Source organism: Stomoxys calcitrans, chromosome 2 (genome assembly GCF_963082655.1).
Source record: "Stomoxys calcitrans chromosome 2, idStoCalc2.1, whole genome shotgun sequence".
NCBI classification, from domain to species: Eukaryota; Metazoa; Arthropoda; class Insecta; order Diptera; family Muscidae; genus Stomoxys; species Stomoxys calcitrans.
Genome location: NC_081553.1, coordinates 8,758,811 through 8,786,164, shown reverse-complemented (window position 1 = coordinate 8,786,164; position 27,354 = coordinate 8,758,811). Strand labels below are relative to the sequence as shown.

The 27,354-nt window shown below is 37.9% G+C and overlaps 1 protein-coding gene across 2 annotated transcripts in view; it reads right to left on the bottom strand.

Annotated features, from left to right (window-relative positions):
• The window catches only part of LOC106084322 (tyrosine-protein phosphatase 99A), a 138,235-nt gene extending 113,471 nt beyond the window's left edge, over positions 1-24,764 (bottom strand). For both annotated transcript variants that reach the window (XM_059362648.1, XM_059362649.1), the window contains exon 1: positions 23,657-24,764. In XM_059362648.1, the coding sequence (XP_059218631.1) occupies positions 23,657-24,245 (589 nt within the window). In that variant the 5' untranslated portion in view covers positions 24,246-24,764. The remainder of the gene's footprint in view (positions 1-23,656) is intronic.
• Between the last annotated feature and the right edge of the window lie 2,590 nt (positions 24,765-27,354).

The following is a 27,354-nucleotide window of genomic DNA, read 5'->3' as shown; positions in this document are numbered from 1 at the left end:
TCACTTTCCTTAAAAAGCACCAGCTTTACCCTTAATGCCATTTATTTATATTCAAACTCTGTGACAGTGACAATAGAATTGAGTGAGTGATTACACCTGCACCCATACACCCTCAAGTCTCTCTTTCTCGCTCTCTCTCTCTCTCTCACTCTCAATGTTATGCCACACGAAATGACTTGTAATCAAGTCAAATACCCTATATCCTCTTGTTTTGTTGGTTTTTTGATAAGAAGACCCTTCATCATTGCTTTGGGATCTCGTCACTTCAAATCGTCAAAGGGAAAACATGGTATCATCACCACCACATCATCTCCTGTTTTGAGGTCTACATGAAGCAAAACTTTAATTTAAGTTTAAAATGCATGCACTCAACGAAATTTGTTATTTAAAACAGCAAAAATGCTTGCTAAAACAACAGATTTTGTTTGCTGAAAAAGATAGAGCAGACATTGTTGCTGTTTTAGCAAACACTGCGTACTGCTATTTCAACTAACAAAATCTACTGTGTTACATATAAACCAGTAAGAGCGTGCTAAATTCGGCCGGGCCGAATCTTATATACCCTCCACCATGGATTGCATTTGTCGAGTTCTATGCGCGGTATCTCCTTTTAGGCAAACAAAGAATATTGAATAAGAACTGTTATGCTATAGCAGCTATATCAAGTTATAGTCTGATTCGGACCATAAATGAATGCTGAACATTGTAGAAGTCATTGTGCGATATTTCAGTTCATTCGGATAAGAATTGCGCCTTATCCGAATCAGGAGATTTTGCTTTTTTAGCCGCTAGACCATATTAGATGCGTATGTTAAAGGTCATAAGAGAAGCCGTTGAATAAAATTTCAGCCAATGCGGATGCGAATTGTGCCCTCTAGAGGCTCAAAAAGTCAAGATCCCAGATCGGTTTATATGACAGCTATATCAAGTTCTATACCGATTTATGCCATACTAAGCACAGTTATTGGAAGCCATAACAAAAAACCTCATGCAACATTTCAGCCAAATCGGATGAGAATTGCGCGCTCTATTGCCTCAAGAAATCAAGATCCAAGATCGGTTTATATGACAGCTATACCAGATTATTAACCGATTTGAATCATACTTAACACAGTTGTAGGAAAAAAATTTCAGTCAAATCGGGCGAGAATTGTTCCCTCTAGAGGCTCAAGAAGACAAGACCCAAGATCGGTTTATATGGCAGCTATATCAAAATATGGATCGATTTGGCCCATTTACAGCACCAAACGTCCTACACTAAGAAAAAGTATTTGTGCAAAATTTCAAGCTGCTAGTTTTATTCCCTCGAAAGTTTGCGTGCTTTTGACAGACAGACGGATGGACATGGCTAGATCGACTTTAAATGACATGACGATCAAGAATATATATACTTTATGGAGTCTAAGACGCATGTTTCGAGGTGTTACAAACAGAATGACGAAATCACTATACTCCCATCCTATGGTGGAGGGTATAAAAATTGCTAAAATATTGAAAAAATGTGACGAAATGAAAAAAAAGTTTTTGTTTTTATACCCACCACTGAAAGATGGGGGTATATTCGTTTTGTCATTCCATTTGCAATACATCTAAGTATTCATTTCCGACCCTATAAAGTATATATATTTTCTTGATCGTCGTAAAAATATAAGAAGATTTAGCCCTGCCCATCCGTCCGTCTGTCTGTCTGTTGAAATCACGCCACAGTCTTTAAAAATAGTGATAATGAGCTGAAACTTTACACATTCTTCTTTTTTTCCCAAAGGTAGGTTAAGTTCGAAGATGGACTTTATCGGACTATATCTTGGCATAGCCCCCATATAGACCGATCCGCCGATTTAACTTCTTAGGCCCATAAAAGCCACATTTATTATCCGATTTTGCTGAAATTCGGGACAGTGAGTGTATTAGGCCACTCGATATCCTTCTTCAATTTGGACCAGATCGGTCCAGATTTGGATACAGCTGCCATATAGACCGAACTCTCGATCTAAGATTTTGGGCTCATAAAAGGCGCATTTATTATCCGATCTCACCAATATTTAGGACAGTGAGTTGTGTTAGGCCCCTCGATATGGCACAGATCGGTTCAGATTTGGATATAGCTGCCATATATACCGATCTCGCGATTTAAGGTTTTGGGCCCTTAAAAGGCACATTTATTGTCCGATTTCTCCAAAATTTTGAACAGTGATTTGTGTTAGGTCCTTCGATATCCCTCTTCAATTTAGCTCCGATCTGTCCAGATTTGGATACAGCTGCCGTATAGACCGATCACTAGATTTAAGGTTTTGCGTCCATAAAGGGCGTATTTATTATCCGATCTCGGCGAAATTTGGGACAGTGAGTTGCGTAAGGTTCTTCGACAACATTCTGCAAATCGGGCCAGATCGGTCTAGATTTTGATATAGGTGCTATATAGACCAATCTCTCGATTTAAGGTTTTGGGCCCTTAAGAGGCACATTTTTTGTCCGATTTCGCTGAAATTTTGAACAGTGTGTTGCGTAAGATTCTTCGACAACATTCTGCATTTTGGCCCAGTCCGGTTCAGATTTGGATACAGTTGCCATATAGACCGATCTCATGATTTAAGGTTTTGGACCCACAAGAGGCACATCTCTTGTCAGATTTTGCCGACATTTTGAATAGTGAGTTGTGTTAGGACCTTCGATAACCCTCTTCAATTTGGCTACGATCGGTCCAGATTTCGATAAAGCTGCCGTATAGACCGATAACTAGATTTAAGGACTTGGGCGCAAAAAAGGAGCATTTATTGTCCAAATTCACCGAAATGTGGGACAGAGAGTCATGTAAGGCCATTCGACATCTTTCTTCAATTTGGCCTAGATCGGTTCAGATTTGGATATAGCTGTCATATAGACCTATCTCTCGATTTAAGGTTTTGGGCCTATAAAAGGCGCATTTATTGTCCCATTTCTTGTATTTACTAGACCACTCAATGGCCCTGCTGAATTTGGTCCAAATCGGACCATATTTCGATATAGCACCTTATGTTGGAATGAAGATTTTAATTTGTGGAATATAACTGAAAGGAAATTACCTGATCAACAGATCCTTGTACACATTGCGGCCATTGATATACGATGGCGAAAACTTTCTTGCCAATTTTATTGCTCTGCTAACGCCCACACTGTCATAGCTACTGGCTTTGTAGCTTATTTCTACTTATATCGATATTTTATAAAAAAAAAACCATACACAATGTAAACAGCTACTGAGACACATATCTCCATTTGCCTACTGGCCAAAAACTTCCTTAAATCTAACTGTGCCAACATTTCTTTTGGTCAATCTATGTGAGACACACTTCTCTATTTACCAACCGGCAAATATCTCATTTAAGAAACTTCCTTAAATCTGTATGTGCCAACATTTTTTGGGTCTATCTAGATATTGTCCCTTCTTATTAACAATTTTTGCGAGGAACCCAATTTTTGGTTTTTCTGATATTTTGCCACTTAACCCAACAACAACAACAATCCATCTCTCGTGTGCAGTAAAGTAGAACAGCAACAACAGTGCAACGGTATTTTGAACAGGGAAATGCCGCATAAGTGCTTCACACCTACTTTATGTTTATGACGCATGAGTACTGTGTATTGGTTACAATAACGATGACCCTCCTTTTTGCCATGCCATAAAACACAGAGCACATGCGCCTGTGCTCAAATATCTTTTACAAACAGCATGTGCTATAAACAACAACAACAAAATGATAACAGCAGTGTGGTTGTGTGACCAAAACATGAAATTTTTCTCTTTTTCTTTCCAAAAAAATTTCACTTTTATTTTACTTTCAACAAACCCATCTACAACCCCCATTACAACTACCGCTGTAATAGCAGCAAAATTAAATACAGTCAGCAGACAATGTTTGCTATTTTCAGCAGACTATTTTCTATGAGTGTGAGAATATCCCCTGTTCATTTTAACCTTTGTAGATCCTTTTAGTGTTAAGTTGTTAGCATGACGACAAGAGGCATTGTGGTGAAGATAGAAGAGTGGTTAAGACTTTAGAGTGCTTGCAAGTAACTTTATCATGCTATTGGCTGGTCCCCAACCTAGTACATGTAGGTGTAGGTGTCGGTGTGTGTGTGTGTGTGCTTTACCTCGTTCGTGCTCATTATTGTCAGGCAGATAGTTAGTACTTTAAGCTATCACTCACAGGCTGCTGACAGCTTGGGTACTTTAGCAAAGTTTCTGATGGTATGATGGATGACTGCACGTATGGATGGCTGAATATGGGGGATGATGCACTTACTCTAGCATCACTTCATGGTATTAATAAAATTGTTTCAATGTCACGTTTCCGGAAATGCACTCTATCAACATTGTCACATATGAGCACACAGCACACATGCCTGCTCCTGCTTTACAAAGTCTCCTACGACTCCTCAGATCTTCAACCTTTTCTATGTTTTTCCCACTCAAAACAATTTCTTAAACTTGTAAGGTGTCATTCCCTTCACCAGCATCCATTTTGCCATGATGTTAAAAAAAATAAAGCAATTGTTTTGTGCGAATTCATTTACATGTCGCTGCACAAATTGTAACAGAAAAAAAACGAAACCCAGGTTGATGGATGAATAAAGTCTGTATATGTCCTTACATGCTAAAGGAGTGTTAACCGTTTTTTCTTTGCCAATTGTCTGCTACCAAGTTCGCTAAAGGCTTCGTGCATGTGTATGTGATAGTTATTAAAAAGTTTTTCCATTTCCAATTACAAAAACAAAGTTAAGTAATGTGGATGAAGTAAAAACGATGAAAATCAGTGGGTGCAATTGGAACTACTACACGAATTGTTGAAATGATACTATTAAAAATTGTTTGTAAAAATAGAAAACTAATAAAAGCGCGTTAAGTTCTGCCGGGTCAAATCTTGTATATCCTTCCTGAATGGATCGCATTTGACGCGTTCTTTGATTTCATCCAAATCGCGTACAAATGGGACCCTGAAATGCTCAAAAATTTAAAATTTGGTACACAAAGTACGCTTACGCACTCAATTAGGTAGAGATATGAGTTATACTTCGATTTGACAATTTGAGCCTGTTTTGGCCAAAATTTGGTATGTGAAGTAGATTTACATAATTACCACAGAACCCAAATTAAATACCGAGCAGATTGGTCAATAAGTAAATATAGCGTCAGTAAAGATTGGAACATAAAGATTTTTGAGATTATTTGTTACCCTAAGTTTTAAAAAACAGGCAATCATAATAAATGGAAACAATTAAAATCGTGCTAAGTTCGGCCGGGCCGCATTTCATATACTATGGATCGCATTTGACGAGTTATTTTCCCGGTATCTCTTTTTAGACAAACAAAGGATAAGAATTGGGATGCTATTGTCAGTTATGGTAAAAAGTACGCCCTCTAGAGGCTTAGGAAGTCAAGATCCCAGATCGGTTTATATCGCAGCTACATAAGGTTATGGATCGATTTGAACCATGCTTAGCACAGTTATTGGAATTCATAACGAAACACTTCATGCCAAACTTCAGTACAATAATTACGCCCTCGGATAATATAATTACGCCATCTAGAGGCTAATAATTGCGCCCTCTAGTGGCTCAAGAAGTAAAGATTCCAGATCGGTTTATATGACAGCTATATCAGGTTATGAACCGATTCCATACCATAGTTGTTGGAAATCATAACAAAATACCTCATGCAAAAAGGTCACCCAAGACGAATGAAAATTGTGCCCTCCAGTGGCTCAAGAAGTCAAGATCCAAGTTCGGTTCACTTGACAGCTTTATCAAACCATTGACCGATTTGGCCAATTTGCAATCCCAACCGACCTGCACTAATAAGAAGTATTTGTGCAAAATTTCAAGCGGATAGCTTTACTCCTTCGAAAGTTGGCGTGCTTTCGATAGACAGCCAGACGGACGGACATGGATAGATCGACTTAAAATGTCATGACGATCAAGAATATACATATATATTTTACGGGGTCTTAGACGAATATTTCGAGGAGTTATATACAGAATGATGAAATTAGTATACCTCCATCCTATGGTGGAGGGTATAAACAAGTAAAAAGGCGTTAAGTTCGGCCGTGCCGACTTTGGTTACCCCCCACCTCGGGTATATATGTAAACCACCTTTCGTCATAATCCGGTGAAAAATACATAATTTATGCCCCCATAGCAGCTTTATCGAAATATGGTACGATTTGGACCAAATTCGACAAGGAAAGAAAAGTCTAACATAAGTCACTATGTCAAAATTCAGCGAAAAGTGTTTTAATGAGGCCAAGACTTTAAATCGACAGATCGGTCTATATGGCAGCTACATCCATATCTGAACCGATCTGGGCCAAATGGGCTGCCAAAGGGCCTAACACTACTCACTGTCCCAAACTTCGGCGAAATCGGACAGTAAATGCGCTTTTTATGGGCCCAAAACCTTAAATCAAGAGATCGGTCCATATGGCATCTATATCCAAATCTGAACTGATCTTTGCCATATTGCAGAAAGATGTTTAGGGTCTTAACACAACTCACTGTCCCAAAATTCGAGGACATCGGATAATAAAGGCGCCTTTTATGGTCCCAACGCTTTAAATCGAGAGATCGGTCAATATGGCAGCTATATCCAAATCTTGACCGATCTGAGCCAAATTAAAGAAAAATATTGGCGGGCCCAACACAACTCACTGTCCCAAATTTCGGCGAAATCGGACAAGAAATGCGCCTTTTATGCGCCTAAGACCTTAAATCGAGAGATCGGTCTATATGGCAGCTATATCCAAATCTGAACCGATCTGTGCCATATTGCAGAAAGATGTCGAGGGGTCTAACACAACTCACTGTCCCAAATTTCGGCGAAATCGGACAATAAATGCGCCTTTTATGGGCCCAAAACCTTACATCGAGAGATCGGTCTATGTGGCAGCTATATTATATATATATATATATATATATATATATATATATATATATATATATATATATATATATATATATATATATATATATATATATATATATATATATATATATATATATATATATATATATATATATATATATATATATATATATATATATATATATATATATATATATATATATATATATATGTATATATATATATACATATATATATAATTGAAGGGCCTAATACAACTCATTGTCCCAAATTTCAGTTAAATCGGATGATAATTGCGGCTTTTATGCGCCTAAGACCCTAAATCGGCCGATCGGTCTATATGGGGGCTGTATCTAGATATAGTCCGATATAGCCCATCTTCGAAATTAACCTGCTTATGGACAAAAAAAGAATCTGCGCAAAGTTTCAGCTCAATATCTCTATTTTTAAAGACTGTAGCGTGATTTTAACAGACAGACGGCTGACGTGATTTAACAGACATGGCTAGATCGCATTAGATTTTTACGTTGATCAAGAATTCTTCATAGGGTCGGAAATGGATATTTCGATGCGTGGCAAACGGAATTACAAAATGAATACACATACCTCCATACTGGTGGATATGAAAAAAAAAATATTTTTTTCCAAAAATTAAATGTTGACCAGGAAAACTAAATCTCAAAATCACTCAAACAAAACTTCACTTCACAAATCATAAGTACATTAAAAATGTCTGCATTCTAATTAACTTTTTCAAAACATTCACCCTTCTGTAGTTATGGTTTTATGTGCCTTAATGGTTATTCCTTTCAATACTTTGCCTACCATTCGTACATATTTTTTTTTTGGGTTGCTTTGCCTTGTCAAAAAGCAAAGCAACCATCCATCAACTAATCAGCAATAATTAATAACTGATATTGGAGTCCTTTCTCTACATGACATTTTGTTCTGAATCCTTTGAAATCGCTGCCCCTAGAATGGAAATCTAATGCTACTTTTTTACTTCCGGGGGTTCTCTGACCAAAAAGGAGAACATATTTGAGCAAAGCATGTAGGATAATGAAGTGAACTGCATACATATGTGAAAGTAAAAGAACGCCCACACAACAGGGCTAACACAGGGAGTAAGTGGAGTAAACTATGCTGCAAAGTATTATCTAATTGTGGCTTGGCAGTAGCAAATGAAACCCAAGATATTCTGTCTGTACATAGGTATTCGTATGCAAGCAACTTTGGAGTATATTTTTGTAAAAGTCAAAAAAAAGAAGGAAAAAAAACTTCATTAATATTCCAATCAAAATGAAAGGGTAACAGAGTCTTCTTCCTCTACTCCTCCCACTGAGTTGCCTTGGAGAAGCGCAAGCAAAAAGGATTGTAGCTGAAATGATTTCATCAAGAAATTCGTCATTCCCATTCATCATTCCTGGGAAATGCTATAAAGGTGTTGTTGCTATTGCTTGTAAGCATGCCATTAATGTTTTCATAGAAAACCAATGATCCAAATGATGGTTTCGAGAGTTACATAGAAAATAATGGCAATAGCAAGAGGGAGGGGAAATGAGAGAAAAATCCAATACATCAAATCATTGATTAGTTTACATTACCCTAACCTGCTTGCCCTCATCGAGAGCAAAAGAAATTACTATTAACCCCAGCAGCAGTTGTCCCCCGACAAGGACCTTTGATCCTGCATCACCTTTTGTGTGTGCCATTGCATGTCATCAAAAGGATTGTTGTTATTTCTTCTCTTCCTATTTTGCTGCTCATTGTATGTTCCATTTTAATGGATTTTTATATATTTAAAAAAAATTATGCAACAACACGTATGGCAGATTCAGCCATCGATAGTTAGATAGGATAGCTAGACAGACATTTGTGCAATGTTCATTAAGCTTCGTTGCACGAATGCCTTTGCTGATGTATGCCAGGGAGTTCATGAATGAATGCTTCCTTGCATTCATTCTTGCTATTGAATTATACAGGAATGTTGCGATACCTGTCCCAGGGACGATCAGAGATATTTGCTCTACCTTGTTGGACATTAAATGATTTTGTAATATACTGCAGTACTTTTGTTTTATTGTTATTTTTATTGGCTCTTCCGCTCTGGTTAGTTTTTATTATCTTTGGAGAAAATGTATTTGAAATAGAAATGAATGGTTTGTTTGCCATTGGCTATTATCATTACCAGTTAGAGGAAGCTGAGTTCCAAATGAAGGTAATCTTAGTTCTATCTTTTAAATTGAGTGCTATTTTCGTAATAAAATGTGGTAATTGACTTTTTTTTTACTTTTTCGAACTTGAAATATCAATCCAATGTCACACTTATGCGGAACAAAATTTTGCAAATGTCTCCCCAACCCTCACATAATGTTACAATTTTTGCATTTTCAATCGAACATGTCCATATGTAGTAATTTTGAGCAAATAATACGGTAACAAGTAAAAGCGTGCTAAGTTCGGCCGGGCCGTATCTTATATGCCCTCCACCATGGATCGCATTTGTCGAGTTCTTTTCCCGGCATCTCTTCTTAGGCAAAAAAGCATATAAAAAAATATTTGCTCTGCTATTAGAGCGATATCAAGATATGGTCCGGTTTGGACCACAATTATATTATATGTTGGAGACCTGTGTAAAATGTCAGCCAATTCGAATAAGAATTGCGCCTTTTGGGGGCTCAAGAAGTAAAATAGAGCGATTTATATGGGAGCTGTATCGGGCTATCGACCGATTCAGACCATAATAAACACGTATGTTGATGGTCATGAGAGGATCCGTCGTACAAAATTTCAGGCAAATCGGATAATAAGAGGCTCAAGAACTCAAGATCCCAGATCGGTTTATATGGCAGCTATATCAGGTTATGAACCGATTTGAAACTTATTTGACATAGTTATTGAAAGTAAGAATAAAATACGTCATGCAAAATTTCAGCCAAATCGGATTAGAATTGCGCCCTCTAGAGGCTCAAGAAGTCAAGACCCAAGATCGGTTTATATGACAGCTATATCAGGTTATGGACCGATTTGGACCATACTTGGTACAGTTGTTAGATATCATAACAAAATACTTCATGCAAAAATTCATTCCAATCGGATAAGAATTGCGCACTCTAGATGCTCAAGAAGTCAAGACCCAAGATCGGTTTATATGGCAGCTATATCAAAACATGGACCAATATGGCCCATTTACAATACCAACCGACCTACACTAATATGAAGTATTTGTGCAAAATTTCAAGCGGCTAGCTTTACTCCTTCACAAGTTAGCGTGCTTTCTACAGACAGACGGACGGACAGGGTTAGATCGACATAAAATGTCGCGACGATCAAGAATATATATACTTTATGGTCCCAGACGAATATTTCGAGTAGTTACAAACAGAATGACGAAATTAGTATACCCCCCATCCTATGGTGGAGGGTATAAAAATCGCATCCGCGTCTTCTGATGAAGAGCATTCTAGCAATGCTTCTTATACGCCGTTAGCTAAATTAAACTTTTCCATTTTTATATATTTACTAGCCGAACCGGGCCCGCTCCGCTGCGCTTTCCATAACTCTCTAATATCTTTTTAGGATGGGGACACTTTGCCCTGAATGCGGATATCGAATTCGTGCCATTGTAGCCTGTGACGATGAACGCGTTCTAAACCTGGCGAGAACATCGGACAAAGCGGTGTTTCCTCCTAATGTTGGCGACATTTGCGAGGTACAATGGCATGGTCATTAAAAAAAATTTCCCCAAAGAGGTATCGCACTGCTGGACGCCGTTCGGACTCGGCTATAAAAAAAGGTTCCCTATCATTGAGTTTAAACTTGAATCGGAAAGCACTCATTGATGTGTGAGAAATTGACCCTTCTCGGTTCCTGGTGGAAATGTTCTTCCTTAGATGGGAATGATCTATCTCAGACATTTCGACTCAAATATGGATATCAAATTCGTGTTGCACTTCCAAATACCTTTAATTTGAGCCCCACATTTAAATGGCCGGTAAATATGAACCGTTTGGAGGGTGTTTTGGGGCTGGGGCGGCCACCGGCACTTTGCACTGAAAATAGATATCAAATTCGTTTTTTACTCCCAACGGAAATGAAGTTCAGTTTAGGAGGTGTTCTAGGGCGTACCCCAAGACACACTCCAAAATCGGATATCAAATTCGTTTTCTACTCTCAAATAGCTTTTATTTGTGTCCCATATTGTCATAATGGGTCAAATAACCCAAATTTTAATGTCATATTCGTAATCTACTACCTAATACCTTTCCTTGGAGTCCCATATAGCCATGTTCGGCTAATATGCCCATTTGGGGGTATTTGAGGGTGGCCGACCTCCTATTGCTTGGACCTAATGTTTTATGCCATATTTGTTATCTACTGTCTAACACTTTTCATTTGAGTCCCATATTGAAATGAACTTCGAATATATCTGTTTAGAGGAGTTTTGGGGTTAGGGAGGGGAGGCCGCTGGGTACTTGGACCCAAATTTTAATACCATATTCGTTTTCTGGTCTCCAATACCTTTCATTTGATACCTATATTGTCCCGATCGGTCCATTTTTGATTTTGGATTATGAAGGGGGAGCGTCCGCCCCCCTTCCGATATTCGAAAAATTATATAGCCTATGTTTCCCTCCAGACCAACCTACACAATATGCGAAAATTTCCAGAAAATCGGTTCTGCCGTTTTTCAGTCTATACGGAACAATCAAATCGAGTCCCATATATCCTTAATTGGCTAATGTGCCCATTTTGGGCGTTTTTGTGGGGGTGGGGTGACCCCCTATACTTGGACATGAATTTGTATGCCAGATTCGTTAGCTACTCCCGCATACTTTTCATTTGATACCCAAATTGTCCTTATCGGTCCACTGGGTGATTTTGGGTGGTATTTTTGGGGTAACGGTGGAGGGTCCGCCCACTTCCGTTAACAAAAAATTATAAAACCTATTCCTACTTCCTGACCATATTCGTGTTCTTCTCCCAAATACCATTCATTTAAGTCCCATATGTCATGAACCTATTTTAAGGGGTTTTGGGGCTGGGGCGTCCCTTCAGGTACTTGGACCCAACTTCGTTCTCTACTCTTGAATAACTTTCATTTGAATTCCATATTGCCCCGATCGGTACACTTTTATTTTTGGGGTAAGGGGGAGGGTCCGCCCTCCTTTCGATATCAAAAAATTATATAGCCTAACCGACAAACAAACAAACCGACAAACAAACATACAAACATGCACACATACAAACATACAATCATGCAAACATATTCGGTTGCCCAAAAAGTAACTGCGGATTTTTTAAAAGAATGTAAATGCATTTTTAATAAAACTTAGAATGAACTTTAATCAAATATACTTTTTTTACACTTTTTTTCTAAAGCAAGCTAAAAGTAACAGCTGATAACTGACAGAAGAAAGAATGCAATTACAGAGTCGCAAGCTGTGAAAAAATTTGTCAACGCCGACTATATGAAAAATCCGCAATTACTTTTTAGGCAACCCAATATATATATATAAAACAATCATTAATATTTTTCTGTTTTGGGTTTTCTGTACTTTAAACTATTTGACAAAATTCGAGTTTAGAATGAACTTAATTTAAAAAAAAAAAATTAAATTTCCCTCAAATTTAAGCAAAGCAATGGAATATGATCTTTGCTTATATTTTAATTGTATATTCTTTGTTAAATAGCTGCACTTTTGCAATAATTTATGTCTTATCTGCTTGCCATGTGTGATGTTCCTTTATTTCTTGCATTCGTATGCATATGCATGCAAAGTAACGCTATTCGAAAACTGCGATACCTATTGCAATTTATAGTAGATGTTGTAAAACTATGGATACTGCGAGTAGTTGTCTCTGTGCCTGGGTGAGTTCTTCGTCCCTTTGAATATTTGTAAGCTGGCACAAAGTCTACCTACTAAGCGGTTATTATTCTTTTGTGATCTCGTTTCCTGTTGCTGATGCTATAAATTTGCGTTTCCGCTATGTGTGCTGTTTGGCGTTTCTGTGTGCATGTGCATGTGTGTGTATAACGTACACACCTAACAGACGAGTCCTTCCGTTTTATGCTCGCAGACCGTATATTTTATTCAGAGTCAACCATGGGTCATGGTGAGTGTATGCATGTGTGGATGAATTCTTAGATAAATTCACTGAACATACAATTGAATTACAAGTAAAAGATATTGCAAAAGGCGGAAATACACCGAAAAAAAAATATATCATCTACGTTATGACTATAATCAGTAAAATTTTTTTTAAGATGAAAAATTTGTATGAATATCAAATTTTGACTTGGCAAATGGTTTTGACTGTATTACGAAATTTCAGTATTGTTTAAAAGTTCCAGGAAAATTATAAATTTTGACTTCCATAGCCGCAGTGGCTGCCTTATACTTAATCTGTATGTCAATGGGTAGGATATCTAGAATAGTCTCCAGTGCCCTAGTGGGCGTGGTTCTCATAGCTCTGACTATGCCAAAACAACATGTTCTCTAAACCTGTTGTACAGTCCTTATGTTGTTCCATTTCTCCATAGCAGTCTACCAAACCACTGAGGCGTAAGTAAGTAAGTATTGGTCTAATCACGATCCCATAGAGCCAGTGGACTATCCTCCGATGCAGGCCCCGTTTCGAGCCTACGGCCCGTCTACATAGTGCCCACCATCTGTATGTGACACTTCCAATTCAGTTTCCTGTCCAAAATCACACCTAAGTATTTGACCTTGTCAGATACCGAAATCATCTTATTGAGGAAACGTGGTGCGTTATATTGGCCCACCTTTCCTCGTGAACAGGTACATTTCAATCTTCTCTGGTTTAACATTGAGACCTCTGGGTCTAGCCCAGTCATATGACATATGCAAGACCCTTTCGGCCATACTGCATAGCTGGTTCGGATACTTACCCCTTAGAATTATTATAACATCGTCTGCAGAGCAGACTGGTTCAAATCCCTCCTCAGTCAGAATCAGTAATAGGTCATTTATGGTGTTCACCAATAGTAGTGGCGATAATGGTTTATCCAGTCTCTAAGGTCCGGGTCCAACAGGTACTGGTCTAAGGATTGGATCAATGTGTCCGTCCGCACATTGTTAAAAGCCCCCTCGATGTCAATGCATACCGCCAGGGTGTACGTTTTGGAATCGAAGGATTCATCTATTAAGTGCACAATCTGGTGCAGGGCAGCCTCCACCGACCTTGCCTTGACATAGGCATGTTGTTCGTATTTCAGCTGTTCGCTGGATGTCCTACTCTTTATCATGGTGTCCACAATACGTTCCATGGTTTTGAGTAGAAAGGACGTAAGGCTTATGGGTCTGTAAGGTTTTGGCGTCGCATAACTTGCCTTGCCGGGCTTGGGTATAAATACCACCCTTGCCTCCTGACAGGCTTTCGGAATATATGCAAGTCCTAGGCACGCTGTGAAAATAGTTGCCAGATGAGGCACCAGATAGTTCGCCTCTTTCTGTAGTAACGCCGGAAATATTCCATCAGGTCCGGGTGACTTAAATGGTTTGAAGCTTCTAAAGGACTCCTTCACCATAAATTCCGTAATTATAAACCTTCGATCAATGTCATTATTGCAAGATTCTGGTGTCTCCGTGAGTCCCGTCGTATCCTGTGGAAAATGGGTTTTCATCAAATACCTCAACATGTCCTCCGTTGTCTCTGCCCTCACTCCCATGTCGTCTACTAAAGTTTCAGTTTGGGCATGGGTTTTTGAGAGAAACTTTTCTATCTTGGCGGTGTCATTAACGGTATCATTGAAAAGTTACTGAAAGGAAATTGCCTAATCAACATACCCTTGGTTAGAGTTCTACTCTAAAATACCTCTTATTTGAGCCTCAATGGTCAGCAAATACTTCCTATTTGGATGGTGTTATGGGGGTGGGGTGGCCCCATAAACACTTTTCCCGAACATTGATATCAGATATGTGTTTTACTTCCAAAGACCTTTTATTTGAGCCCCATATTGCTATGGTCGTAAATTTGTCCCCTTTGGGGGATGTTCTCGGGAATGGGCGGCCCCTCAAACACGTGGTCCCACATTTGGATATCAGATTCGTATTCTACACTCAAATACCTTTTATTTAATCACCATATTGCCATGGTCAGTAAATAAGTTCTGTTAGGGGGGTGTTTTGGGAAAGGGGTGGACTCCCAGAAACGCGGTCCTACATTTGGATATTAGATTCGTATTCTACTCGCATATACTTTTCATTTGAGTCCCATATTGCTATGGTCGGTAAATATGTCCGATTTAGGGGGGTTTTGGAGGTTGGGGTGGTCCCCCAAACACTTGGTCCGACAATTGGATATCAGATACGTTTTCTAATCTTAAATACCTTTCATTTGAGTCCCATATTGTCGTGATTGGTGTATATATATATATTTGGTAGGTTTTGGGGTGGGACGCCCCCCCTAGGTGCACCATCCGAAATTTGGAAACCAAATTTTTGTTTGTAGGTTACTATAAAGGAACACACAAAATTTCGCTTAAATTGCACTACCCATCTCCGAGATCTGGCGTTTCCGAAAATTAGGGTAAGGGGGAGGGTCCGCTCTCCCTTCAAAAATCAAAAAAAAAAAGTAGTACTCTATTTTTATATATAAGATAAAATATTCTGTTAAAGCGAATTTTGATATTTTTTCCTTTAAAGTGTTTTTTGAATATCAAAAGCGTTCTTTAAAAAATTTCTAATGTTTTCTAAGTGTTCCCGTGTAAATGTCCTTCCTCACTAACACCAAACAAGTCAAGCGTAATGCAAGTGACTAAAACATTTCGCCCACGTTAACAAGGATGTGTCTAACAAGATTTTCTGCCATCATTGTTGTGGGCCAGACGGTATGACTATGTGGTCGACTTGTTACTTAAGGGAGTGCCATGTATGTTCTTGCCTCTTGACTGCATCCAACTGAGCACAATTGAATATCAAGTCATGTGGAATCTTTGGAGCTGTTGTTACTGCGAGTGGAGTGACATGTATTGAACTCGTAGGGGGGAAAAGGCCAGAGTAACGGTAACAACGGACATGCTACAGACAACTGACAAACAACAATAGAGGGAAAAAGAATAATGTCTTTGGCATAGTGCTTTTTTGTTGTATGTATTACCCATACACAAGCACACACTGAGAGCTAAGTGTGATACACACATACATGTGAAAGATTATTTTACAGATTCATAGTTATCGCTGTATTGGGGCAGGTACATATACTCATATATGTATGCATGTACATGTTATACTCCCTTTGACTTTTGCCCTTTTAACTTTTGATCAGTAATTGTTTTTTATTCTTCGCTGCCGCCAGGTTCTGCTGTTTCAATTTCAATTTTAAATTGAGGCATGTAGACGAAAGAGCAAAAAAAAAAATTCCTTACCTCACAATCTGATAAAAATATTCCATAGACATTGTAAATTAAAAATATTCAAAACATTTTTCAATTTATCCAAGTGCCATTAGGAATAAAAGGATCAATACTCACAAACACACACACACAGATAGCGTCTCTCTCTGCTTGTTTTCATTCTTTGTTGGCTTGAGTAATTGAATTTATTTTAATTTCATGAGTTGCCACTCCTCTCCTCTCCCGGTTTTTTTTAAATTTAATTTTAACTACAAACTAATTTCCTCTTTGGCAAACCAAGAGGCCTAGCATATAGCATTTAATCCTAAGTATGGCCTTTAGATGTTTAAGGGAAAGGGGCACTTGCCCTCAGTAACCAATAAATCATCAACAATCACCAGAGCTCACTGGCATACCCATTGGGCCGACCGCAAGTGCAAAACCACTAAACTCCTTTTACACTTTTGTAAAATCGTTTGATGGGGCTTGTGTTGATGGCAATGGCGTTGGTTATGTAGATGCTGGCAGCTGGCCTCTTGGCTGCCAGCGCCTAACTGCCCCTGTCTACCACCAACACTTGAGACATTCTTATGTGCCTACTTTGGGGCGGTGGCAAGGTAAAGTGAGATGCCATTGCATTGGGGTTTCATATGCAGCCTTGGACCTGCATAGGTTTGAGGGTGTTTGCCTATGGCTTTGGGGTTTCAAAGGATTGCAGAGAGATATGAGAAGTGATAACAAAAAGTTCCAGAAAACCACAAGACTAAATTCTCTGGTTGGCCACAACTGTAAATGACACATGTTTAAATAGTGGGTGGGATGTTAAGGTCATGGTCTAATAAGAAAGGGAAATTTATAAATCGGATTAAAACGAAGTGTAGGAACACACATAAGTGTGAAACATATACGTAATCTTATAACTAACGTGATCTTATCACATACATGATTTTATGTCATCACTTGGGTGATTTGATTTCACTACTTACGCGATTTTATATCATCACCTACGTGATTTTATCACTTAAGTGCTTTTTGTCATTAACGTGATTTTAACATTTACGTGAATTTTTCGTGTGCGTCATCTTATCACTAACGTGATATTATCACTTTCGTTACATAATCACTTTCGTGATATTATCACTCACATGATCTGGTGATGTTATCACTCGCGATGTTATCCCTTCTGTGGTGTTATGCCTTCCGTAATTTTATCACTTACGTTATATTATCCCTTACGTAATCTTAACGTATACGAGAGTACTTATGTGGTCACTTTATATCATTGCTTTCGGGATTTTATCACAAGCGAGATTTTATTACTTACGTGATTTTATCGCTTACGTGATTTAATCATTTCTTCACTTACGCGATTTTATCACTTACGTGATTTTATCACTAACGTGATTTTATCACTAACGTGATTTTATCAATAACGTGATTTTATCACTAACGTGATTTTATCACTAACGTGATTTTATCACTAACGTGATTTTATCACTAACGTGATTTTATCACTAACGTGATTTTATCACTAACGTGATTTTATCACTAACGTGATTTTATCACTAACGTGATTTTATCACTAACGTGATTTTATCACTAACGTGATTTTATCACTAACGTGATTTTATCACTAACGTGATTTTATCACTAACGTTATTTTATCACTAACGTTATTTTATCACTAACGTGATTTTATCACTAACGTGATTCTATCACTAACGTGTTTTCACCACTAACGTGATTTTATCACTAACGTTATTTTGGTTTTAGTTTTGTCACAAGTGATTTTATCACTTACATGGTTTTATCAATTACGTGATTTTATAACTAGCGTGATTTTATCATTTATGTGATTTCATCACTTACGTGAATCTATCAATTATGTGATCTTATCGTTTTCATGATTTTATCTTACGTGATCTTATCACTTACGAGATCTTATCATTTACGTGGTCTTATCACTTATCTGATCTTATCACTTACGTGATCTTATCACTTACGTTATCTGATCACTTACGTGACCTTATCACTTACGTAATCTTATCACTTACGTGATCTGATCACTTACGTGACCTTATCACTTACGTAATCTTATCACTTACATGATCTGATCACTTACGTGATCTTATCACTTACGTGATCTTATCACTTACGTGATCTTATCACTTACGTGATCTTATCACTTACGTGATCTTATCACTTACGTGATCTTATCACTTACGTGATCTTATCACTTACGTGATCTTATCACTTACGTGATCTTATCACTTGCGTGATCTTATCACTTACGTAATCTTATGACTTACGTGATCTGATCACTTACGTGACCTTATCACTTACGTAATCTTATCACTTACGTGATCTTATCACTTACGTGATCTTATCACTTACGTGATCTTATCACTTATATGATTTTATCACTTGCGCGATCTTATCACTTACGTCACCTACGTGATTTTATCACTTACGCAATCTTATAGATTACTTGATCTTATCGTTTGCGTGATCTTATAACTTTCGTGATGGTTTCACATACTTTAGTGTACAACTTACGTGTTGTTGTCATTTACGTGATTGTACAACTTACAAATGTAAATTGGCCCATGAACATCACTTACGTGATGATATCGCTTACATGATGATATCACTTGCATGTTGATATCGCTTACGTGTTAATATCGCTTAAGTTATGATATCACTTAGGTGGTGATATCACGTAGATGAGGAGGCCACCGTGGCGCAGAGCTTAGCATTTCCGCTTATCACGACGAACGCCTGGGTTCAAATCCCGGCGTGGATATCAGAAAAAAACTTTCAGCGATGTTTATCCCCTAGCAAATGCAGGTGATATTTGTAAGGTATCCAGTCATATTTAAACTTCTCGGTAGGGGGCCCATATCATTAAGCTAAAACTTGAATAGTTGTACACTCTTTAATATTAGAAAATATGTAGAGGATATCACTTAGGTGATAATATCAGTTACTTGATGATATCACTTACGTGAAGTTGTCACTTAAGTAATGATATCACTTAAGGGATGATATCACTTGCGTGATTTTATCATTTAAGTGATGATATCACTAAGGTGATGATATCACTAAGGTAATGATATCACTAATGTGATGATATCACTAAGGTGATGATATCATTAAGGTGATGGTATCACTAAGGTGATGATATCACTAATGTGATGATATCACTAAGGTGATGATATCACTAATGTGATGATATCACTAAGGTGATGATATCACTAAGGTGATGATATCACAAAGGTGATGATATAACTAAGGTGACTATATCACCTAGGTGATGATATCACTAAGGTCATGTTGTCACTTAGGTGACGATCTCACCTAGGTGATTATATCACTTAGGTGATGATATCACATAGTTTATGATCTCACTTAAGTTATAATATTACTTACGTGATAATATTAGTTAATTACGTGATATCACTTAAGTGATCATGTCACTTACGTGATCATATCACTAACGTGATCATGTCACTTACGTGATCAAATCACTTGCCTGGTCATATCACTCACATGATTACATGCTATTCTCTATGGGAAAAGAAATCTAATACAATTTCTTTGTCACCCTCGTCAAATTGGTTACATAACAAATGTAAATTATCTACGAATCGGAAGAGTCTAAAAAAATATTTTCCAAGTGTCAAAGACATCGTTGTCGTCATCATCATCATCATCATCAACGCTATGACCATAACATCATCTGTCCCATCATCACAAAATCATTCATCCGTATCTGTTGTCCTCCTTACTCTTTCTTTGGCCAATGACAATCGCCTTACACAGCACAGAACAAGCAGAAAGGAAAGAGTAAAAGACAAACCAATACTTTAACAAATTAATGTCCTCTTTCCCCCAGTCTGGTTTCTTTCACTTGGCTACACATCCCATGTTTTGAACATCTTTTTGAAAAATTATTTTTTTTTTCTAAAGATATTACACATTATTTTTCTGGTGAAAAGTTTATTTTGGCCTGAGAGGTTTTTTCAGAGAACAGAAACGTGTTTTTCTCAAACGTTTCATGTAAAGTCATGCGAGTATCTTGCAGGAAGTGTAAAGTAGTGAAGAAGAGAGGGAGAGTAGACCAATGATAACTTGGTTCAAGTGGAGATGAATGACAACGTTGGTCTTTTTTGAGCAAAAGTGTTAGTGTGTGTGTGTGTGTGTACAAAGGACACCATTGCCAAGTCTGAGAGTGACAGTTGTAACAACTTTAACACGTTTTGCCTGAGTGGCTTCAACGTCAAAGAGAATGAATAGGAAAAATGTATAAAAATATTATTTTTAAGCACTCCCAGCATTGCCTCTTGGCCAATGATTTATTGTTTCTATCTGGTAAATTTAATTAATTTGATATGGATGTTTTGAACAGGCAACACAACTATGTTTCCTTTTGAAATGTGAAAAGCAGAGGGTTTTTAGATGTAACGGATGCAGGGCATTGGTTTTGTAGAAAACCCCAAATGTGTTGAAGGTTCTGCAAAATTTGCATGTAAAATCATTAAAGATTAGCCATAATAGTTCAATATGTCTTAAGAGCTTGACCGTTGTTTAGAGAGAACTTGTGCCAAATATACCTTGTAGCATATGCTGTGGCTATGAGGGTTGTTTAAATCGGTCTACCAACCAGATTTTGAAGTTTTGCAAAAAATTGGGCACAGTCAATGTATTTAAAGAAAATTTGAATTGTTTTATCATACCAAAAGCACTTATGGTAATTTTTTGGGTGTATACATGTATATTTTTTTGGCCATATTATAAATTTCATTCATAATTTGGTATTACTGTGAGTGGTGCTTTTGTTTCTTTTCTTATCAATATTGCATTTAATCAAACTACGCATAAATATCTCGTTATTGTGGTTTGCGTTAAACTGATACAAAGAAGAAATTTTGTAATTTTAGATAAGGTATTTTTTCTCCCGCTTCTTATCATTTTCTATATCGCATAAATATCTGTCCTTATGCAGAATTATTGCAATTTATACCAGCATATGAGTTTCAACACAGGCGTACATACGAACGGAGTGATAACATGCTGCTAATCTTTATTGTGGCAAATATTTGTCAACTTATTACGCAAATGTGACGTTGACCGTACATCTTAATTATTTAGCTGCTAGAGATCCCGCATATATTTAGTTTTCCCCGTTTATAAGCATTTTATAAGGAAATTGGATGTTTTGAATGAAGGGAGTAGAGTTTTAGGCAAACAAAAAGATGTTGTGGCATTTAACTGCTTTATATCTCAAATATGTTTCTTTTCTTAGGGCATCTGACACATATGCTGTAAGGTTCAACACAATTCTTGGGTTTAAACTTAAGTGTAACAAAAACATCGACTATGAGTTCATTTTATTTAAAAGGCGTTAAGTTCGGTCGGGGTGAACTTTGGATACTAACCACCTCGGGTATATACCTTTCTTCAAAATCCCGTGAAAATTCGGGGAAATGGGACAATAAATGCGCCTTTTATGGGCCCAAAACCTTAAATCAAGGGATCGGTCTATATGGCAACTGTACCCAAATCTGGACCGATCTGTGCCATATTGCAGAAATATGTCGAGGCAAACTGAAAAAGGATGTCGAAGGTCCTAACACAACTTACTGTCCTAAATTTTGCCAAATTTGGGCAATAAATGCGCCTTTTATAGGACCAAGACTTTAAATCGAGGGATCGATTGCATCTATATCCAAGTCTGGACCGATCTGTGCCATATTGCAGAAATATGTCGAGGGGATTTACTTAACTCACTGTCCCAAATTTCGGCGACATCGGACAATAAATGCGCCTTTAATGGGCCATATACCTTAAATCGAGAGATCTGTTTATATGGCAGCTATATTCAAATCTGAACCGATCTCGGTCAAATTGAAGAAGGATGTCGAAGCGTCTGACACAACTCACTGTCCGAAATTTCGTTGACATCGGACAATGAATGCGCCTTTTATGGGCGCAAAACCCTTAATCGGAGGATCGGTCTATATGGCAGCTATATCCAAATCTGAACAGATCCGAGCTAAATTGAAGGAAGTTGTGGAAGAGCCCAACACAGCTCATTGTCCGAAATTTCAGCAAAATCGGATAATAAATGTGGCTTTTATGAGCCTAAGACCCTAATTCGACATGGTTTCGTATGCCAAATTCGTTATCTACTCCTGCATACATTTCATTTGATACCCATATTGCCCTTATCGGTCCACTTTTGATTTTGGGTGGTGTTTTTTGGGGTAACGATGGAGGGTCCGCCCCCTTTTGTTATCAATAAATTATAAAGCCTTTTCCTATTTCCTGATCATATTCGTAATCTACTCCCGAATACCTTTCATTTGGGTCCCATTATGCCATGATCGTCAAATAAACCTATTTTAAGGGCTTTTGGGGCTGGGGCGGCTTCCCAGGTACTTGGACCATACTTTTATTATGAAATTTGTACTCTACTCTTGAATACCTTTCGTTTGAATCCCATATTGTCCCGATCGGTCGACTTTTATTTTTGGGTAGTACTTTTAAGGTAGGGGAGGGTCCGTCCTCCTCCCGATATATATATAGCCTATGTTTCTTCCAGACCAACCTACACAATCTGTGAAAGTTTCAAGGTAATTGGTTCAGCCGTTTTTGAGTCTATACGGAACAAACAAACAAACACAAATTCAATTTTATTACAAGATTATGCCATTTATGATGTGATGTGTGGGATGGTTCTGGCATGGGCCACTATGAGATCCTACAAGCGCTTGCTTGCCGGCCCTCTTTTTGTATCCCTTCTTATGGTTTATCATTCTCTTTATTTCAATATTCTGTCACTCAAACCTTTTACTTTCACACCTACACCTTTATTACCCTCCTAGAGTATCACAATGGGGCAAAGTGGCCTTCGAGAAAACTCAATTTTTTAGTGGGCTACCCTTTAAACTTAAACCCCATTACTATTGTTGTGATTATAGTTAAGTCTGGGAAGAACTTATGGATCCTTCAAAATGTGTATACCCTACACCACTACTGCAGAAAAGTTTTAATGTGGCAGAATGCCTCACAAATGTAGCCAGAATTAGTAAGGGGATAACCACCGGTGAAAAATTTTCTGATGTTCACGCTGGCTCGAAATTTGATACGGATTGTATAACCCATCGGATTTATAACCCATCTGAAAACCTCCACCGAAGTCCCTCAAATTCGGTACAGAATTAGATATAGCTCCCAGTTTCCACAGGGTTATATTTGTTATATAGTCGGCATCGCTCGAAAGGGTTTTTATACTCTTTTTCCAATTTTTAATTGGTTTTTCGAAAATTCAATTAACTTTTGCTAATGTTATTGGTAAAAATATTTTTCTGGTGTACAAAAAAGCTCAACCTTACCGTATTTGTCATCGACCGCTGCATATGGTGGTGTGGCATCATTTATGGTTATGGGCGTACCATTACCACCGCCACCGGCTTCCATATTCGAACTTGTATCTCCCAATATGCCAGCAGCTGCTACATTGCTAAATGTTATGGTTGTGGGTGGAATGGCAGGACCATCCTGCTGCTCCATAGAGGTGGGTGTTGTGCGTTCCGCTTTTATATCAGTCTCCGAAATATCATCATAGTAATTGGTGTTCATCGGGTCTTCATTATTCAAATCCTTGTTTGTCTCATAATCTTTGGAGGTAGGATCGACTGGGGATGCCTGCTCGAGAGCTGGTGTGGAATTGTTCGTGGTGTTAGGAGATTCAGCTGTCTTATCCTTGTTATCACTAGCCTCAATTGAGATCTCTGGTTTACGTGTGGTAAATGGCACTGGCGAAGATAATTCCACCTCAAAAGGTGGCACTGGAGGGGGCACAGTGGCACCCGCAGCCGAGGCAGTGGCCATGGGACCTCCAAGGTTTTCCTGAATAATGCCCACAAAAAGGAAGAGCTTAAGGAAGAAACGTGCGGTGTTTTGGCATTTGGAACGTGCCATTGTGCCTGATGTCTATACTGTTTTGCTTGGGAGACTGCGAGAGAGAGAGAGAGAGCAAAAGAAGAGTCTTTAATCTCGGCAATTCCTTTTGTGCGTACTCTTCGTTTCTTTTAGAGTTTGATTTGTGTTGTTAAACAAGTGCTGGTTCTTGTCCCTGCTAACTGTGAAGATTATGATGCTGACTTGACCTGCAAGGACAAAACCTTAGTTGAGAGAGTGTGCGTTGTTCTGAGGTTGACTTGTGAGGTCTTGTGCGTTGCGTTTGGTTGTTGTTTGCTGGTGCCCACTGTGCCTGATTTGATAAATCAAGCTTTAGGGGCCGGTTGATTCAACACTTTAACATAATGAATACATATTTGTTCTTTTCTTTTTCGCTATAGCCGTTAAAATACAAAACGTTTTTCGATTTCAATTTCAATTGTTTTTTTTTTTTTTGTTTAAACTCTGGCTTCACTTTCCGCACCGGTCATTAATTATGGGTGGTTCTCACTAAGGGCCCAAGATTTTTTTTTGCTTAAAATATTTAAAATGATATTCACAATTCCAGATTCATCAAAAAAAAATCGATAATTTTTCATTTTGAAAAAAAAAACACTGTCAATATTTGTTTTTCGAGTTTTTGATAAAATTAGCACAAAAAGCCGGTGTAAACATTTCTTGAGGAATACAAAGATTTATTTGTTTCTTGTTGTGGTATTTTTTTAGCTTGTTTAGACTTAATGATGACTGCTAATATTTTAGTATGGTATTTTTTATTTTTTTTATTTTGCTCATTCTTTATTGGCTGCTCTTTATTTAGTTTTTGTTGTTGCGGCTGTTGTTGTGATGGTCGTTTTGTTTAATTGTTTAAAATAATTGTTATTATGTTTGTCTTTGTGTGTTTTCGCCCATTTGTTATTGAATTCTGGATTTTTTTTCTTGTCTCCATTTCTTTTGTGTGTTTCTTTTGTGTTAATTTTGTTATGTTTTGATAAGACCATTCATAATCGTGTCAAATACGCTCTCGGCCTCTTCCGCACTTGGCGTAAATGGCCCCATTTTATAGCAGAATCGGTATCTGAGAACTGCGTGTTAATGACCTGTTCTAAATTTTTCCCCATTATATTGTTTTGTACTTCTCTCTGTTTGGCCCAGTGCCAAGTGACAAACAATGTGCCGCAAATACTTTCCAAATACAATGAAGAGAGAGAGAGAGAAGCAGAAATCATAAAAAAGATCACTTTAAAGTCGATTTCTAACTTTAAGGAGGTTGTCATATGGTGTAAGTCGATCAATAAACCAGGTCATTGTTCAAATAGTGCGAAAAAACGAATATAATCAAAGTTGATGATTTAACACAATTCTCAAAGTTATAAAAAAATATGAAATATGTTGCTACCTATTCAATTGGTATGACAAATCTTGTACTTTTTTGACTAGCAAGCATTGGAATACTTCTGCCAAACATCTCTGTAAGGAACATCGACTTATCTTCTTTGCACACAGACACCTCTTTGTAGACTTAGCCATGTCAAAAAAAAAAAAACAAGTAAAAAGGCGTTAAGTTCGGCCGGGCCGAACTTTGGATACCCACCACCTCGGGAATATATGTAAACCACCTTTCATCAAAATTCGGTGGAAATTTCATACATTATGTCCCATATCAGTTATATCAAAATATGTTCCGATTTGGACCAAATACTAAAAGTACACTAACTATATCTAAAAATAAACCGATCTGAACCATATACGAGACGGATGTCGAAAAGCCTAACATAAGTCACTGTGTCAAATTTCAGTGAAATCGGATTATAAATGCGCCTTTTATGGGGCCAAGACCTTAAATCGCGATATCGGTCTATATGGCAGCTATATTCAAATCTCGACCGATCTGGGCCAAATTGAAGAAGGACTTCGAAGAGCCTAACCAAACTCACTGTCTCAAATTTCAGCGACATCGGACAATAAATGCGTCTTTTATGGCCCCAAAACCTAAAACGTAGATATAGGTCAATATGGCAGCTATATCCAAATCTGAACCGATCTGTGCGATATTGCAGAAGTATGTCAAGGGGTTTAACTTAACTCACTGTCCCAAATTTTGGCGACATCGGATAATAAATAAGCATTTTATAGGCCCAAAACCATAAATCAAGAAATCGGTCTATATGGCAGCTATATCCAAATCTGAACCGATCTGGGCCAAATTGAAGAAAGATGTCGAAAGGAATAACACAATTCACTGTCCCAAATTTCAGCAAGATCGGATAATAATTGTGGCTTTTATGGGACTTAGACCCTAAATCGGATGATCGGTCTATATGGCAGCTATATCCAAATCTGGACCGATCTGAGCCAAATTCACGGAGGATGTTGAAGGGCCTAACACAACTCACCGTACCAAATTTCAGCAAAATCGGATAATAAATGTGGCTTTTATGGGCCTAAGACCCTAAATCGGGGGATCGGTCTATATGGCAGCTATATCCAAATCTGGAGTGATCTGAGCCAAATTCACGGAGGATGTCGAAGGGCCTAACACAACTCACTGTCCCAAATTTCAGCGAAATCGGATAATAAATGTGGCTTTTATGGGACTTAGACCCTAAATCGGATGATCGGTCTATATGGCAGCTATATCCAAATCTGAACCGATCTGAGCCAAATTCACGGAGGATGTCGAAAGGCCTAACACAACTCACTGTCCCAAATTTCAGCAAAATCGGATAATAAATGTGTCTTTTATGGGCCTAAGACCCTAAATCGGCGGATCGGTCTATATGGGGGCTATATCAAGATATAGTCCGATATAGCCCATCTTCGAATTTAACCTGCTTATGGACAAAAAAAGAATCTGTGCAAAATTTCAGCTCAATATCTCTATTTTTAAAGGCTGTAGCGTGATTTCAACAGACAGACGGACAGACGGACAGACGGACGGACATGTCTAGATCGTCTTAGATTTTTACGCTGATCAAGAATATATATACTTTATAGGGTCGGAAATGGATATTTCGATGTGTTGCAAACGGAATGACAAAATGAATATACCCCCATCCTTCGGTGGTGGGTATAAAAACAAAATCCAAAATTGTCCGGCCGAACTTAGCACGCTCTTAATTGTTTTTTG